Source organism: Lethenteron reissneri, chromosome 15 (genome assembly GCF_015708825.2).
Source record: "Lethenteron reissneri isolate LAM-NWPU_2019-01 chromosome 15, ASM1570882v1, whole genome shotgun sequence".
NCBI lineage: Eukaryota > Metazoa > Chordata > Hyperoartia > Petromyzontiformes > Petromyzontidae > Lethenteron > Lethenteron reissneri.
The window spans coordinates 6709662-6728081 of record NC_083793.1 but is presented as its reverse complement, the minus strand read 5'-3'; the positions used below and the strand labels follow the sequence as shown (position 1 = coordinate 6728081).

The following is an 18420-nucleotide window of genomic DNA, read 5'->3' as shown; positions in this document are numbered from 1 at the left end:
ACATCAGGGAAGAGTGATATCAGAATCTGTCCCAGCCACCCAATCCTTCAGCAACCTGCGCTGACTAGCGTGGCAAAGTATGGTAAATAATCCCACGGATGACATGACACAGGAAGGTCTTCGTCCATTCATGGAATGAGAAAGTCTGAAATTTGTTTAATATAAATAGCATTTTGAATGGTTAGAATGCCCATTAAACAGTTTAAATGGTTTCCTACTCAATTTAGCACAGGGCGTCATTTGTCTCCGATTTATCATCATAGCCAGTGGTGGAAATTCCACATTCCTATGGTACAGGTGGATATTTCGTTCAGACCACCACTGGTGGATTTCCCATAAGGTGGTTCCTATTAATCGACCTGCCTGTTCAGGGTTTGAACTTGAAACGTTCTGATTGCAAGCCACGCATTCAACCATTGCACCCCCCCTTCCCCCCAGAGTGCATTAGGTTGTAAGTTGACAGCCAGAAATAAAGCTAAGTTTTATCTTTTAATTCAAGGTAAAATTAATACATTTATTATTTTAGAAACACAGAGTATATCTGACAGTGTGTACTGCCTGCATGCTGGGAATAACGATTCTGTGATTAGAGCTGCCTTTCAACACTAAACTTATTAGCGCCTGTGCGTTTTCATTAGGGCGACGATAAAATGTCGAAATCTTTCAAATTATTTGTGGGTCAACTAAAGTTTAACGAGATTCGCACACGGCTCCATAGTAAACCGGCACAATGCTTTACTGTGCGCCGGTGGGCCGTAATTAACTGAGCAGGACGCTGGCACAACAACGAGTAATAACAGCCAGATAATTGATACCTGATGAAAAATACTGCCCCGTGTAAACTTCAAAACCTCATGTAATTTAAAAATAAAGAGTAATAACATCATCATTGGACCTCCTTTGCCAGTACCAAAATATACTAATAGGGTTTTCCCCCTTTTTTTCTTGTTTTTTTCTGGCAACAAAACTGACACCTTTTGCAAGGAATCATGTTTACATTAACCACAATACTTGCAGTCAAATGCAAACAAAAAACAATACTCTGATAATTTATCCTCTCATTACTCTGATAGTGCATTGTCTTTGAACTGTGCGCCTTTTGGCGTCATCTGGTCGAACACCATATGAGACTAGGCTCTAAAGAAAGCTGTCTCTGGTGTGGACCAATCAGTTTCAAGGACAATGCATAAATTATCAGAGTATTGTTTTTTGTTTGCATTTGACTGCAAGTATTGTGGTTGATGTAAGTAAGCATGATTCCTTGCAAAAGGTGTCAGTTTTGTTGCCAGAAAAAAGGGGTAAAACCATATTAGTAATAACATCATTATTTGTCTCGACTGTGCACGTTATTTAAATAAGTAGTGTGCACGGTCGAGAAAAAAAAAAACACATTTGTGCCAGGGCCGGATTGGCAGCATGCAGATTTACTGCAACATAATTTGGGAGTCAGTGGATGTTGTGTCTCTTGTGTGTGGGTGCATACATGGGATCTCGGGCCACAACATTATGGTTGCTAATGCATTTTCATAAAAAATTAAACGACCTGCATCAGAATCAATGCTGTTTATCGTGCATCTGGCAGCACAATAGACCTGTTCACCCTCAAACAATGTCAACAGTTTGGAGCCAGACTGCCCGGTTTTGGTGGGCCTGGCCAGCGATCAGAAGTTGTGAAATGTTGTCCTTCCTTCCATTGAGCCATCAAGGCATTGTCTGCTTGTATACAATCACTGCTTTCCAAGGGCACTTCGATGCATTTGGTTTATTTTGGTTGGGTAGAAGATGCCCATAGTAGACTAGCATGCTGAGCATTGCTGCCATTATTATTGACATTATTTTTACCTTTGTGTTATTATCTTCATTAATCAAGGGGATTACATCACCATTTTCTTGCGAGTTAGCCTCAACATAACTTTGCTACCCCCACCACCACACACCCCGGTGCCAAATCGAGGAGAAAGTGACAGGCGACTCGCAACGTCGCGGTCAGCTGCCACTTTGTCCGTTTCACACTTCCCATCACAAAAACGATCGTTCGCTGTGGGGGGGAGCGGGGGGGTGTCTTCAAAGAGATTCCCCCTCACCGCCCCCCCCCCCTCCACCCAGCTGGCCATTTAACAAAGCACCTCGGCACAAGACACCGACACAAACATGCGGCGACGTGGATGGGCTTTGTCCTCCAGCACACACGATGGAAGACGAACAATGCGGCAAGGGTGTCAAGGGGTTGGGGAGGAAGAGGACAAGGCAGCATGGGGCTCTAATAAGTACCGCACGGGGCGTACGGGCGACGTGGCACGTGGCGCTTCATGGTGATGCGGGGGTGAGACGGCATCAGGCGAGACGCCTCTGGGCTCTACTCGGACCGCTTCTTGAGGACCCGCGGACGTTAACGAGCAGAGGCAGTGCCGACTATGCGAGAGGCAGAAACTGCGCCCGTTGGGTGTGATTGACGTGGAGCCGCGGTTTGCAATGCTCTTATAAGTGCTGATGGTACCCACCCGGCTGAAGTCACACGGGACAAATGCTGTGGTCTTCAGCCACAGTCAGGTCACACCTTTTACGAAACCAAGGATTCTAACATCAATTCTAGATTTGAAGCTTTCGTGACTGCAAGGATTCATATTATTAGGTTTTTTCGGTAAAGTCACGTAGGTAAAACATTTAAATTAATAAAAGTAAAATAAATAAATAAATCTCGACGTTTCGGGGGCAACACAAGCTTCCGTCTTCAGGTGGAACCGTCACAGCACGATTGCTGTATCAAGTTGATACAACTATCGTGCTGTGACGGTTCCACCTGAAGACGGAAGCTTGTGTTGCCTCCGAAACGTCGTGATTTTTTATTTATTTTTATTTTGCTTCTAACATCAGCAAAATAATCCCTGAAACGGTTCTGGATTAACACAGAGGACACTGAAAGTGGGACCTAATAGCAGTAACACTTTAACTTCTGTATCAAGGAAACTATCGCTCAGTCTCAAGGCTCTTTATTTAGTGGAGCCCTGAGTTTGGATGTTCGGCCAATTGCAGTAAAAAGTAGTTTGCGTTTTGGAGGAAACTGGAGTACCTGCGAAACCCCCACACATACGAGGGAAGTGACACTGTAAGCTCCCTATAGATGGGTTCATTAATCCCTTTGCTGTACTCACCATCTCTTAGTTACCTGGCCACGCAGGTTTATAATAATAATTTAGCATCTTCTTGGTTCTTTCGGTAAAGTCACGTAGTAGGGAAGTAATAAAATAATAAAAATTAAACATAATAAAACAATTCTCACGACGTTTCGGCCACAACGCAAGCAGCCGTCCTCAGGTGAAGAATGAGACAATGCCAAGCTAGGAGCTTATATATAAGCTGCGTTGGAGGTGGAAGAAAGAGCGCCTTAACAAAAGAATGTGCATATGTTAAGGCGCTCTTTCTTCCACCTCCAACGCAGCTTATATATAAGCTCCTAGCTTGGCATTGTCTCATTCTTCACCTGAGGACGGCTGCTTGCGTTGTGGCCGAAACGTCGTGAGAATTGTTTTATTATGTTTTATTTTTATTATTTTATTACTTCCCTTCTACGTGACTTTACCGAAAGAACCAAGAAGATGAATCCCTGCAGTCACGAAAGCTTTAAATCGAAATAATTTAGCACTTGCAATGTACAGAGTTTATGCTCACTCTCAAAGAGAGAGAGAATGATTCAGAGGCGCGGAACACCACAGCCAAGTGGGAAGGCAACCAGAAACTGGCAACAGCAAATTGCCTCAGCTCTGTGATCCTACATTGGGATGTTTGGTCAACTCACATCTACATGATCAACAAACGCACGGCTCCAGAGCACCTATCATTGCCGAGGACACTTGGAGAGTCTGGAATTGCCAACATCTGGTCTTTGTGGGGTGGGCATCGGTCTGAATCTCGCCATAAGATATTCAGCATGAAGCTCCACGTGCCAACCAAACAGAGAAGCGTCATTCGTCATGCAAGACTTATTTATTTTTTTATATTTAGAAATTTTGCTTTGTAAAAGAGCACACAGTTGCTCACAGACAGGAATACAGTAGTAATAATAATCATGAATAAAGATTGACGATTAAAACTTGGAAGCTGAAGTTTCTTACCCGCTCAGCACACCGAGAACCAGGTTAAGCACGAAAAAAGAGCCTACGATGATTAAACTAACATAATACATCCACGGCCACTCGTTCCCAATCGCATCATTTACCTGGAAAATGGAAGGACACGGGATAAGTGTGGTTAGGAGGGCAACACACTTTCTGACAGATGCTGGGCAATCGCTGGAAATTGATTCGCATTAATGGAGGATCTGTATGCAGGAAGGGTTTTCAGTTTTTTTGCATTGTGCGTGACCTTTTGGCTGGCTGTGAAGACTCACAGTGCGTGCGCGCCATCGTCGCCAGGGAATAGTCGCTTCGCCGTGAGCACAGCGACGGAGGGGTTATTTCTCGCAAGGTTAATCAGACATCTAAAAAGAAGCGTGGCGGTGAAATGGACCTACGATTGCGAGGATATATATATTATCAAACACGTACCAGAGGTGTATATAAAAAAAACTATTCGTAAGAACTATGTCAAATCGGAATGTTTATTGTGGTGTTCAAAAATAAATTAAATTGGGCACGTCTTAGGAAGCGACGCCTCCATTGATGCCAGCGATTTCCAGCATCCACACGGCACACGCAAACGGAAATCAAAAGCAAGACTTCCTGCTTACCCGCTCAATACACCAAGAACGAGATTAAGCACGAAAAACGATCCGAAGATGACCAGACTGACAAAATAAACCCAGGGTAACTCAAAGCCCATGGCGTCATTCATCTGTGGAGGAGGGTGACACAGAACATCGGGGTTTACTGCTTGTGGCTTGCGGAGGGAGAAACACGCTCCGGAGGAACACAAGGATTAAACAAAACATGGAAGAGTAGATCTGAAGAAGAATGTTGCGTGTCACTCAGATAATTCCCAGGTGTACATTTAAAGGCTTCTGGGGGGAGACAGTGGAGACGGGATCACAGCTTAAGAAGCTCGCCGTTTCTCTAAAGGTGCTTAGCTGCTGCCGCCGCCGCTGTTTGATATATTTGTATTATCTTCTCGAGTCCCAAGATGTGTGTCCCAGGCCGTGCGAGGCTACAACAGAATCAAGGTGGGGTGAAGTGGCACGACTTAACTGGGGGGGTCAGACAACACAGAGGGCAATCACGTGCCCGAGCGAATGTTTTCATTCTCGACATTTCACGTCGGCCTAAAAACGCATCATTTTAAATCACATACGCGACACGTGTACGAAATGAATCATTAAAACTTACAGGTTAAATTCACCCATGTGCGTATGCGTCTTTGTTTATCATGTCAGTGTTGGCGTCATTAATTGGTCGTTTTATTTCAATTTGTAAAATTGCATCGCAAAGCAGCTCCGGCATGAAATGAAGACACAGCATCACCTACTCAGCTGGGTATTAACGCGGCCTAACGCTAGCACCGCACTGGTCATCACTGTGCATGTGATAACCGTACTAATACTACATGCCGTCTGCTTTACAGTCCACGCTAAAGATCCCCTGACATCATTAGCAAGAGGAGGCCCATTGTGTGCCGAAATCATGGTCCAAATTTGCCAAATTCTAAATTTGCACCGCTAATTACTCAATTCGGATTACACATGCCCCCCTACTGGCAGACTGATTCATATCCCCAGGTCACTCTTGCAATGAGACATCATGGGTTTTTGTGTTCTCACCGCCTGGTTAAACAAAATTTACTTGAACTATTCATCAAATAATTTTGCACAAATGAAATTTTTAAAATGTTTTCTATATATATATCTCAACCAAGTGGCTTTTTATTTTTATTATTGCTTTTTAATATTCCAGATCTTTCTTTAAAAGGGAACTATAGCATCAATGGGCACTCTGTTTGAATACAATTGATACCTTACCAACGCATGTAACAAAATGCCCACGCATTTGGAAATAGCACTGCCCTAAAATGATGTGTACAATAGGTGACGTTTTGGGCAATGGGCCTCCTTCATAGCAAAGAGATCATCTCTCAGCAAAGATAAATACAGTATATATTTCTTATTTAGGAAGCAGTGCCATTGACAAATTTGAGGGATTATTGTTCTTTGAGGATTATGCACACTAACAATGCCACATCACAATATTATTTATTTATTTTACACACATGTGCAATTTGTTTTCTGCAGGCCAGGGTTTCCCTCATTCGGCAAAGAAGTGTAAACTATTCGTTAAGATTATAATAATGATAATTTGTATTTTAACCAGCTAAGACTTAACTGAGCTTTCAAAATAAAACTCACCACCAACCCTCTACTTCCAATGGCCCATTCAGCCCTCTATATAGTCACACGCAAGCTCATGCAGTTAATGTAATGAGAATGTCCTGGATTTGGTTTCCCCTGAATACTCTTTTATTATTACCATATACATTATAAAACCGGCCAAGTTGATTAAAGTGTTGGCAAAATCTTGGCGATAAAAAACTTAACTGAATAGTTAATCCGCCTTGGCCTCGGCCAGGGGTTGGCAACCAAAATAACAAGAAGAGACATTTTTTTCGGATTCGGTAAAAACTCCTCAATTCTTCAAGAGCCGCAATGCATGTGAATACGAGGCGGTGGTCATAAGTGTACTTGGTACCAGAGCACCTTGGGCTGAAGGTCAATTTTTGATTTTATAAGGCCGTATGTTCTGGACACTCGGATAAAGAGAGGGACAGAGCTATCAACTTGTAAGTTGGATCCGACGCTTGGGGCACTGACCAGAGAGACGTTGAAGGCCCAAATGAATGGTGCGAGTTGTCTGGGACCGTCCGATGGAAGACCCAGTGTAGAAATATTTAAACTTCTACCTCCGGGGAAACTTCTCCTCCACTCCAGGGGAGGTCGTGGACATTGAGTACGAGTGGACGTTGTTCTAGACCTCGATTGTGGATGCAACTGTGAAAAGCTGGAGCATCAAGGCAGTTGGTGCCCGTCATGGCGGAAACACTGGGGCCCACTGGTGGACACCAATGGTGAGGGGAGCTGTCAAGTTGAAGAAGGAAGTTTTCTTAGTTATGCTCGGAAAAAGGTCTGCTGACTCGATTGAGAGGTAAGGCTTGCCAAGAGGGTGGCAGCTGCAGCAGTCGCTGAAACGAAAGCCCGGGCATGGAAGAAGTTTGAAGAGGCCATGGAGATGGACTACTGGGACAGCCTCAAAGATCTTCTGGCCAACCATCCGACGCCTTCGGGAAGGGTCGACGGGGCGTGGCCCAGGCTGTTTTCAGGAAGCGTGGCGTAACATTGACCTCAACTAGGGAGATAGTAGAGAGGTAGAAGGAACACTTTGGGGAGCTCCTCAACTCAGTGGACATGCCCTCCTCTCAAGAGGCAGCCCTGGAAACAGCCGGGGAGGTAGGATTCTTCACGGTTGCTGAAGTCACTTCGGCGGTCAAGGGCTTTCGTAGCGGCAAAGCTGCTGGGGTGGACGAGATTCGCCCATTGTTGTTTAAAACGCTAGACAGCGTAGGAGCTCCGTGGATAACACGCCCCTTCAATGTTGCATGGAAGGTGGGTGCAGTACCTCTGGATTGGCAAACTGGGGTTGTGGTTGCCATTTTTTTTAAAAGGGGACCAGAGGTTGTGCTCCAACTACAGAGGAATCACACTTCTCAGCGTACCAGGTAACGTCAGAGTGGGACAGTCCTTAAAGAGCCGCATGCGGCTCCAGACCCGCAAGTTGCTGACCCCTGACCTAGGCGATGGATGATGTTGTTTGGCTCGTTGTGCAGTTTGGATGATACATCACTGCTGTTGTTACTGAATTACCTCCGAGGACAAATACACGTTGGAGCGTGTTACAGCATCCAAGCATATGCATGATGTTTTCCCATGTTTGTCTTATTGATGTGTATACTGCCCCACTTTACATGACCGGCGGTAGATTAACTCCAACGCTGTCTGTACATGGTGGGAAACGCCATCACAACAGGAAAATGCATACATGATCTAACAACATGTGAAAAGATACACTCACACAAACAGTTGAAAGGCACAACTCCCATCATATCGTGTTATGTGATTACCACATTGCATGTACAATGCTCTCAGCTTTGTCCAGACCACCAGCTCAAGAGCTGAAGCCGTGGCCATATTGTCGATTAGACCACCAACTCAAAGAGTTGGAAAATGTGGCCAACCCAACAGGCAGCGGTAAAACAAACATTCAGCAAGTGAACTGGTGGTGCGGACAAGGCTGAGGGCATTTTAAATACAGTGTGACGATAAAATTGCCGCGGTGGCAAGATGTTAACTACCTCGCCTTGTATACAGGAGGTTGTGGGTTCGATCCCAACCCTGACACCTGTATACATGGAGTTTGCATGTTCTCTCTGTGGTCGCGTTAATTTTTCTCCAGATCCCCCGGTTTTTCCCTCCACATGTAGAAACATGCCTTTAAAGTATTTGGCTGCTATAAATTTCCACACAATAAGCCACTCTGTTAAGCTATCATTTGTGGCCAAGTCGCTTCTGAAAAAAGCTACGTACCTCAGTAGGCCTTACCTGGTAAAATTTAAAAATACAAATAGTCTATAGTATATTTACAATTACACGCACGCAAGGCATAGGAATGGGAGTTGTGCCTTCCTGCTGTCTGTGGGCAGCTCGGCTCTGCGCGTTTGTTAAATCCACCGGTCGCGACGCGGCTGGGGGGGAGCGGGCGAAGTTAGCCGCGAGCGCCGGCTACGAGCGGCGCGTCTCACCCAGTACAGCACGTCGGTCCAGCCCTCCATGGTGATGCACTGGAACACGGTGAGCATGGCGAAGAAGAAATTGTCGAAGTTGGTGATGCCGCCGTTGGGGCCGGGCCAGCCGCCCCGGCAAACGGTGCCGTTCATCGCGCACTGCCGGCCGTGGCCCGCGAAGGCGCACGGCTTTGGGTCGTCCTCCACCATCGTGTCTGGGTGGCACCACGGATTGGGTCAAATATTGTCGCATGTTGAACTTCTTTCGCACCCTACGCAGCCAACCATGCTAATGGGAGATGCGTTTACAGTTGCACTGGCCACCGCACGTCTGGGTAATGTTGCGGCTGTGTTAACCGTTAACATATTTAAATACTACGTGTCGTCTGCTTCTCGACGTTTCTAAAAATGGTGGGCCATGTATGCCGCCAGCGCGCCATGGGCAAATTTTTCCAATTGTTATGGATGCCTCCTAAATTACTTCATTAAGAAGCCACAATCCAATGCGGTACGGAGGAATACATTGTTAAATACAAGTGCAGGGTGCATCATGGATGACAAAATTATGTAAATAAAATTATCATAATTTGCCAAGAATGTATCTTAGGAGCTCGACTGAAGAAATTAGAGGCATGTATTTTATTTATGCTCTTCCCCTTTAGCCGAATCTGCCCTCAGCCACCATTACAGGTGTGAATTGGGCCATAAATGCAGATACCTCGAACATTGTCATTGGCCATAAAATCTAACAACCTTCCGTTTCCACGCAATTCGTGTTTTTGTTTTTTCCCAAGCAACCATTACCAATATTTGTACCCCCCTTATTTTGTTGAGCCTAAGCAAACTTTCTCAGCGTACTCTCAAATGTAAACCATAATGTTAGGTGCAATCTCCAAACGTACTAATAAAGCAGTGGCTGCTTTTCATTTTGCACAAATTAGTATAGTTTTATATTTTGGTCCTGTTTCTGTGCCCTATACCCCAAAGTCTTACCCTTTTAATTTTAATTGCATTTTTTACCTACGTGACTTTACCAAATAAAACCTAAGAGTATGAATCCTTGCAGTCACGAAAGCTTCAAATCTAGAATCTTACCCATGAGCCTAACCCTCACCGATTGCAGAAGGAGGCAATAAGTAGGGAGGGGACGGACAACAAATATCCGTTTCTCCCACACAAATATTTATCTGCTGGAACCTGCCATCATCACTCTTCTAAACTGGCAACCCCCAAGGCAACTTCTTACCGGTGTTGACGTAGAAGCAGGTTTTGTGCATTTTGCCAATGAAGAGCTCGAGACCGATGATGGCGTAGATGATGATTACGAAGAGGACGAGGAGGGCGATGTGGAGCAAGGGGACCATGGCCTTGATGATGGAATTGAGCACGACCTGCAAGCCTGATTTTCGAGAAACATCACCAATGCTGTCAGCGAGCAAACTATCCGGACCTCACGACGCGCCGTGGATGCTGAATTATGGGTAATGGTTAAATAATGAGCAGGCAGGAAGTCCATATTTCCAGAATCGTTCTTTTTTGTCCAGTGACCTCTTCACCTTTTGCACCCTCATCAGCAAAGTTAAGCCTGTTAAGTAGATGTTGCTGGATAATGTTAATCCGGAAGGTCAAGAGGTTGAGCGGCAACAAACATCTGTTCTTTTAAGTGGAGAAGGCAGACTTCCTTCCTGCTTATTATATATCCGTTAAGACTGACACGGCATACATGGTGAGGTGTGACCAGCATCGTCATAGCCCAGCATCCTTCATCTCCCCCAGTGTGTATTAACCAGGTCGTTGTTTCAGACCGAGTTCAGCTCGGGGAAGCCAAAGCGAGGTTCACAATCTGATTGCGTCTGGCGTATGGGCATCACAACCAGGAATGAAACTCGAGTCCGCCAGTAGCGTAGCACAGTCCAATAAGTAATGTTACAAAACGGCACTCACATGCACACTCTCATCATCATCACACACAAAGCCACTCGCGCTCACACACAATCACATACATACACTCAAATACTGCACACACACACACACACACAATGCCCTGCACTCATATATAGCGCTCTCGTGCACACATTAATCACGCTCATTACTCACACACAAATACCAACCCATCACTCACTAAAAAAAAACTCAGTCCGTTTCACTCGTACGTATAAACGACAAAGAACCCCCGTATAGCCTTGAGCAGACTGTTGGGGCAAGTGCTGCTAGCGAACAGCCATGAAGGCTGGCACAGCACACGAGGGGGTGGCTATCCTACAAAACGCCCGGCCGCTTTCGTTTCCCAAATGCTGATGTTTACACACCGCACCAGGTGCTCATGTAAGGCTGAGTCTAGGTGAGGCCCTCGGTAAGATTCTCATCACTGACGTTGGCTGTGCATCGCAACACTCGCTCGACAACTGCCATTCGCCACAAAGTGGCAGTGGTATCCTCACAGTGCTTATTGCCAGGCTATGTAGACTTTCGGATCATGTGAAGTGTCGAAGTCTCGCCGACATGAAATCATAGGGCAGGCTCAGGTTTGTATGGATTAACTGATAGGTTACTGGCACATGCACCACCTGTGCTCCCCACTGTGCCACCTTGTTGTGTTTTACCCACCCGATGCTCTGCCCATTGTCGGAAGTATCGCTTCTCTGTCTTTGTTGGTGTAGGTTGGCTGCCTCCACTCACATGTAGTACCATTCACAAGCCTCCTCCTAGAGGCTGGCCTTGACACCGCTGGTACCATTTATCAGCAAATCTAACGAGCTTGAAATCCTGCCGTACCACATCAAACCATCTCCTCTTTAGCCCGTGACATGCCCATTTAGCCTCCTCAATCTGGCCAAACAGAAGCTGCTTTGGCATTCGGTAGCTGGGTTTGTGGGCAACATAACCCAGCCAACACAGCCTCACTTGCTGGAGGTGCTCACCGACGTACTGCAGTTAGGCCAGGCTGAATGTTCCAGGTCAGTGCAGGTGTTAACTGTGAAGGGGTCAAATCTTGACTTAAAGCTTTCGTGACTGCAGGAATTCATATTCTTTGGGTCTTTCGGTAAAGTCACGTAGATAGGTTATTTTCTTTGAACCTATCTACGTGACTTTACCGAAAGACCCAAAGAATATGTAAAGGGGTCAGTGTTGCTCAGGTGACAGATAAAATAACGCATTATTATTTTCGAGAAGACCCGGAGGTTCGTGTGGACTGCCATCCAGGCAGCTTTCACGCGGCGCTGCGCAGCCGATGAAAATATAACGTCACTTTCGTGATTTGGAGTGAGACCTCCGCTGCCAAACCGCGGCTGGTAATGAGCACACTGCCAAGGTACAGGATATCCTCCATGCTCTCAACAACTCCCCCATTACTCATGGCGAGCCGAGGATGTGGAGTGTACGATGACATGGTGTACCCAGGCCGGTGTTTGTTTTGGGAGGGCTGGTAGTGGAAAGCTCCAGGTTTATGAGCAAAAACTTATCGTCAGCCTGAGCAGTAGTTTGGCAAATCATCAGCGAGCATGACGTGATTCATCAGTATAGAGCCACCCCTTGCCCTCACGCAGACTTCGATCAGCCTCCCATTGCATTTGTACCACATGTTCATTGCATAGGAACGGCCATGGTTATCTTCTCGAACTATGTGGCAAAAAACAAATATATATAAATAGTGTTGGGGGCAAAAAAACCCCCTGATGGACAGGGAATGGTACTGACTCTTTGCCATGCAGCTTTTCCTGGAACTGCCCACCATTGAGAATTTGTGTAATAATCTTGAGCAGAGTTGCAGCAACACATAGGCCTTATCCACGTAAAAGGGGCACATATGTAGTTGCTGTTGAAATCCCCGACACAATTATTCTGTAGAAGATGGACAGAGAATATGGCATCTGTGCAAAATTGTCCTTGCCCCATAGTTGTGTTTGGGCTGAGGAGATAATCCTACCCCAAGATCTCACAACAATGCTCAGCAAATCTGCAGACCTAATGCTGAGGGCTGAAAATCAAATTACCATTCTGACCCTTAAGGGAATAAATTGCAGTGGTGCTGTAAGTTATTTTTTGAGTGATTTGTGGCCGTGGCCCCCCGAGTCACTTTTCCATCTCCTCAGCAGCCCACGACCGCCACTCATCCTTGCAGTCAGTGTGGAACGGCTCTCCAAACATCTGAGCGAAGGCTGCGGTAAGCCTCCTCATTTTCACGCGTGGGATGTTGTTGAACGGTGGGAGTGGGACCACCATTTTCACCATGAAGTATTGTGAGCAATTTAAAGCTTTCGTGACTGCAGGGATTCATCTTCTTGGTTCTTTCAATAAAGTCACGTAGAAGGGAAATAATAAAATAATAAAAATAAAACATAATAAAATACAATTGTCACGACGTTTCGGCCACAACGCAAGCAGCCGTCCTCAGGTGAAGAACAGGTCTGTCGGAAAGACAGCGTCTGAATGGGGACGCTGTCTTTCCGACAGACCTGTTCTTCACCTGAGGACGGCTGTTTGCGTTGTGGCCGAAACGTCGTGAGAATTATTTTATGTTTTATTTTTATTATTTTCCTTCTACGTGACTTTACCGAAAGAACCAAGAAGATATTGTGAGCAATGTCATGAAGAATGGCTATTACCCAAATTGCCATATATTTAATATTTATTTATGTTTCCATTGAGGGCAGTGTTATCGACGCAATATTGTATGCTGATATTTTGTTAATTGTGCTTGTGCATTACTGCCAATGCAATATCACGAAACAAGTTTAATTTTGTAGAAAGGGTCCGGAAAAATAACCCTCACCTCCATATAGCAGCAGACGCTCATCACACACACTTACACATGAACAAACACGCACACAGCGCCCTTCACTCATACAGCAACAAACGCCATTCACCACTAAGTGGCGGTGACGTCACCACTGTGCTTGTGGCAGGCTATGTGCACTTTAAGGTAACGTGAAGCGTCGAACTCTCGCTGGCACGAGGTCACGGAACAGACCCAGGTACCATGGGTTGACTGACTGAGATGCACCACCTGTGATCCCTACTGTGCCAACTTGCTGTGTTTTAGCCGCCCTGTGCTCCACTCATTGTTGTGAGCGTTGTTCCTCGACCTTCCGCTATTGGTGGAGGGCGACTGCCTTCAACTGCCCAGTAGCATCCTTTACGAGCCTGCTCTACAGAGGCCGATCTTGGTACCAGTCATTGGCAAGCCCACTTAGCTCCACATCCTCTCATACCACATCATTTCATCTCTTCTCTCGCCAATGCCACGCCCGTTTAGCCCCCTCTATTCTGGCTGAACAAAAGCTGTTTGGGCATGCGGTGGCTGGGCATACACACACATTTCAATATATCTGGTTAATCATTTGATTTGCACTGCCAACTTAATTTCATGGATTTATAATCATTGTTCTTCTATTTGTGTCAACTTCAATAAATTACGGTCTTGAATATGAATTGTAATTTATTTTCTCATATTTATAATTGTCAAACGACTTATCTGACCCAACTCTACTTTAAAAAAGAGACTTTGGGCTCTTACCTGGTGTGAATTTCTTGATTGAAATAACGAAAATGCAAATGCGGTGGCTTTATCAGCATTCTCCCCACTAATTATGGATGGGCATTGTCAATTCTTATCTGCCCGAGCATCTCAAAGCATCGTACATCGATCACATCTCATCTAAATAATTCCAATATCCAGCTGTAGAATTTTTTTTGTGTGAACATATGCAGTGCAGGTGTATTGATCTTCCCAGTAGACATGGCCTGCTGCGAGCCCACCCCTGGTGGATGATGATCACAAGTTGCCCCCACATTCCACACTTTAATTGAAGCCACCTCCTCCTGTCATTAAGTATTCATTATAGTGGTGCCTCGGTTTTACGATGCCATCGATTATTTCAATTAACAATCCGCCTTCCAGAGTGGTCCAATTGTTTCGATCGACGATAGATTTTCGATTAACGATGTTTAAGATCTTCTTGGTTCTTTCGGTAAAGTCACGTAGAAGGGAAATAATACAATTATAAAAATAAAACATAATAAAATAATTATCACGACGTTTCGGCCACAACGCAAGCAGCCGTCCTCAGGTGAAGACCAGGACTGTCGGGAAGACAGCGTCTGAATGAAACACCACCATGCTTGGAGCGTATATTTAAGCTGGGTTGGAAGGGGAAGAGCACCTTGACAAAAAATGTGCATATCAAGAGGAATTTAGCATATTTATGGGAAATGCAGATATGTGATTAGTACTACTCGTGAAATGCGTAGGAGGTGGGCGGGGGGTTTCAAAGTCATATTATGCCCGTGCATTATGCAGGATTAGCAGCATCAAAGAGAGGGGATAGGGGTAGCATTAATAAAGGGAAAGAATGTTAATAGTATGTAGCTGCAGTAACTAAACAACCACGTAAAAAAAACTAAAGTATAAACTGTTTACGATATCACGGGGACCCGCCAATGTTGGTCAATCGGAGCGCTCCAAAGCGGACTTGGCAGACCTCAGCCAACCACAACCTTCTCCGTAAACCTATTGAGCCATCCACATTCTTAACCTATAGTAAGAATTGTTATTTTATGCTCTATTTGTGCACCTTTAAATGCTCCATTTATTCAGTATTTATCCATGTTTCTATTAATATTAATGCTTTAATATGTTCTTGTAACGTTTATTTACGAAAAATATGCGTGTTTAAATATTACAAACGATGTTTTAGGGTGAAAAAGGTCAACTTTCGATCGTCTTGGAACAAATTATGCCTTTAGCATGTATTTCCTATATTCGATTCACGATAATTTCGATGGTCTTCGTGGAACCAATTAACATCGTTAACCGAGGGACCACTTTCAAACTGCACAACAGTATTCGCGCGCATCACAATACATTAAACACAGCGCTCACCTCGCCGATATCCTGCCATTCTAGATTTGAAGCTTTCGTGACTGCAAGGATTCATATTCTTAGGTTTTTTCGGTAAAGTTGGCTACCACATTCTGATTAGCTCCCCCACCCCCCCGCCTCTCCTCCCCTTCAACTTGCTTTTTAAGGGATTACATCTTGAATCATTGCCTCACTTGATGCAGCTAATCCGGCTGTGACGGTCCCACCTGATGACGGAGACTTGTGTTGCCTCCGAAACGTCGTGATTTTTGTTTTATTTTATTTATTTTATTTATTTTTATTAATTTTGATGTTTTACCTACGTGACTTTACCGAAAAAACCTAAGAATAAGATTTCCTGGCATTATCCCTCAATTTGGCAGGAAGGGTCGTTAGAACTCAGAGGGCACTCACGAGTGCACCGCTTCTTTTGTTTCGATGTAAAGCTTTCGTGACTGCAGTGATTCATCTCCTTGGTTCTTTCGGTAAAGTCACGTAGAAGGGAAGTAATACATTTTATTTTAATTTTAATTTTTTTATTTTTATTTTTTTATTTTTTTTATTATTATTTTTTTTTACTTCCCTTCTACGTGGCTTTACTGAAAGAACCAAGACGACGCTTCTTTGTGTTTTTTTTTGTTATCTTTAAGCCGATGCAGTCCATTGTACTGTCGGTTTATTTCTCCTACCGGTACGATGCACACCACTTCGTGCAACTTACCATTGGGCGATGCTGCGTTGGCAGTGGTGCATGATGAGCGAAGCACATTGTGGCTTTAAAAGGAAGACTATACAATAGGTGACGCTGCCGGCAACTGTCCCTTCATCGCAGCACGATTGGCTTCGTACGGTGCGAAAAAAGGTCAACAACATACATGCATACGAAGAGGGGACATTGCAGGTAACGTCGGCAATTATATATTTTACCCTTTTAAGGCCACATAAGGTGTTACTGACGAACGTGCCGAGGTTTTTAAATCCTTTATATTAAGTTCACTTGCTTGCTTGCTTGCGCGCTTACGACCGTGCAAATCTTTCGGTCGTTTTTTAACCCACTTCCCGTGATCCAATCGAGCTGACATTTTGCACACAGACTCGTTGTGCGGGACAATTTTCGTGAAATTTTTTTCCAAAATTGTCCACTTTTTAGGAAAATTTTTTTTCATATTTTATTTCAAATACCAATGTGATAAAAATGAAACTCTTACTCAAGAAAAACAGAAATGAATAATACAATAAAACCGATGCCACGCATATAAAGGATTTATAGTGAAAAACTTTGTTTTTACGGGTTAAATTTTTTTTTCACTTTTTTTCCCCTTAATTTTCTTCTTTCCCTTGAACCACCGATCGTGAGCGACGGCTTTTTGGAAAACCGCGGTGCGAGCGCGAGCGGGACAGACGGGGAAGGGGCCGACGCGACGGCGCTCACTGGGCACGCCGGAGACGAGTCGAAGTGGTCGCAGCACACGGAACGCTCGCAGCGCCTTCACGTCGAAGCCGCCCGACTTGCCGCCCATGGGGCTGCCGCCTTCGCCCACCTTTGTCACCTGCTCCAGCACGACGCTGAACAACCTGCGGTGGGTGGTGGGTGGTGTGGGGAGAGAGGGGACGCGCGCGCGTGATCGTCTCGAATCGTCCGTCCGTCCGTCCGCGAGTTTTTTTTTGGATAACACCGGTCCGAAAGGCCAATGAGCCGATTGATTAAAATTACAGCGTGCTTGAAAAAAATGTGAACACTTCTGAGAATTTGCAACAATGCCACAAGAAATATGCTTCCTCCGGGCTCTGGAGACCACCAGGAGAAGATTCCAGGCCACGCGTTGACAATGATGGCGAACAAGTGGAGACCCTTTGGCTTTTTGAAGCTATTAACATGACATTTGTTATCATGTTACAGTGTAGCATTTTACATGGTAGGAACCTCCTGGTTACACCAGCCCACAGAGGATAATTGTGTCCGTCCGTCCGTCGTGCAGGGAGGGGCTGGGTGGGGAGGGTGGAGAGGGGCTGGGTGGGGGTTGGGAGGGGTGGGCCTGGGTGGGGAGGGACTGATCACCCCGTGGTGCCCTTATAAAACTCAACGTTTAACCTACTCACGCCGGCTTGTGTCCGCCCTTGCAGTCGGCCATATTTGCGGAATACACCACGCCGCCGTTGACCCTGGCCATTGACCGTGCAACCCAACGTTCCTACCAGCTCCCTCCGCAGGAGGAATGTGTTCCGTTCTTTATACATTTAAAGCAACCTCTATTTTATTTTTTAGTAAAAAAGAGACGGAAGTCAGTATTTAATTAATTGTACTGTCCATAACTTTCTACAGCCTATGACCAAATAACACGGAATGTGCACAGTCTCGTGAGATCTCAGAGGCTAAGCTGGTGTGAGCCTGGATAGTGTTTGGACGGGTGCATAAACAGGTGTTGTAGGCTGCCACTGCTGCTGCGGGACTACGTGGTTGGAAGCCGAGGTCAGTGCAGTGCAGCAAAATCAATTGTTGCACTGCACCTCTATGATCCTACTTGTATGCTGTACTGGCCAGGCGTGTAGCACAGTAAAGCAACCCTCCTGAGTGAGACAGAGTGGGGAGGTCCCTTGTCCAGCAGTGGATCAACAAAGCGCTGTACATTTATAATGCTCCGAAACTGAGCAAAGACCCCGGGAACGGCCCAGCACACGCTGGTCGGACTATGTCGCTCGGCTGGCCTGGGAACGCCTGGGAATCCCCCAGTAAGAGCTCGAGTCTGTGTATAGTGTAGTGTAGCAGTGTATAGTAGTGTATAGTGTAGTGTAGCAGTGTA

At 45.3% G+C, this 18420-nt stretch overlaps 1 protein-coding gene across 1 annotated transcript in view; it reads right to left on the bottom strand.

The window, feature by feature from the left end:
- Positions 1-18420, bottom strand: part of LOC133342645 (voltage-dependent L-type calcium channel subunit alpha-1D-like) — a 223582-nt gene that overhangs the window by 105916 nt on the left and 99246 nt on the right. The window contains 4 exon segments of the mRNA XM_061551929.1: positions 4113-4216; positions 8776-8972; positions 10004-10156; positions 17052-17194. Of these exon segments, the coding sequence (XP_061407913.1) occupies positions 4113-4216; positions 8776-8972; positions 10004-10156; positions 17052-17194 (597 nt within the window).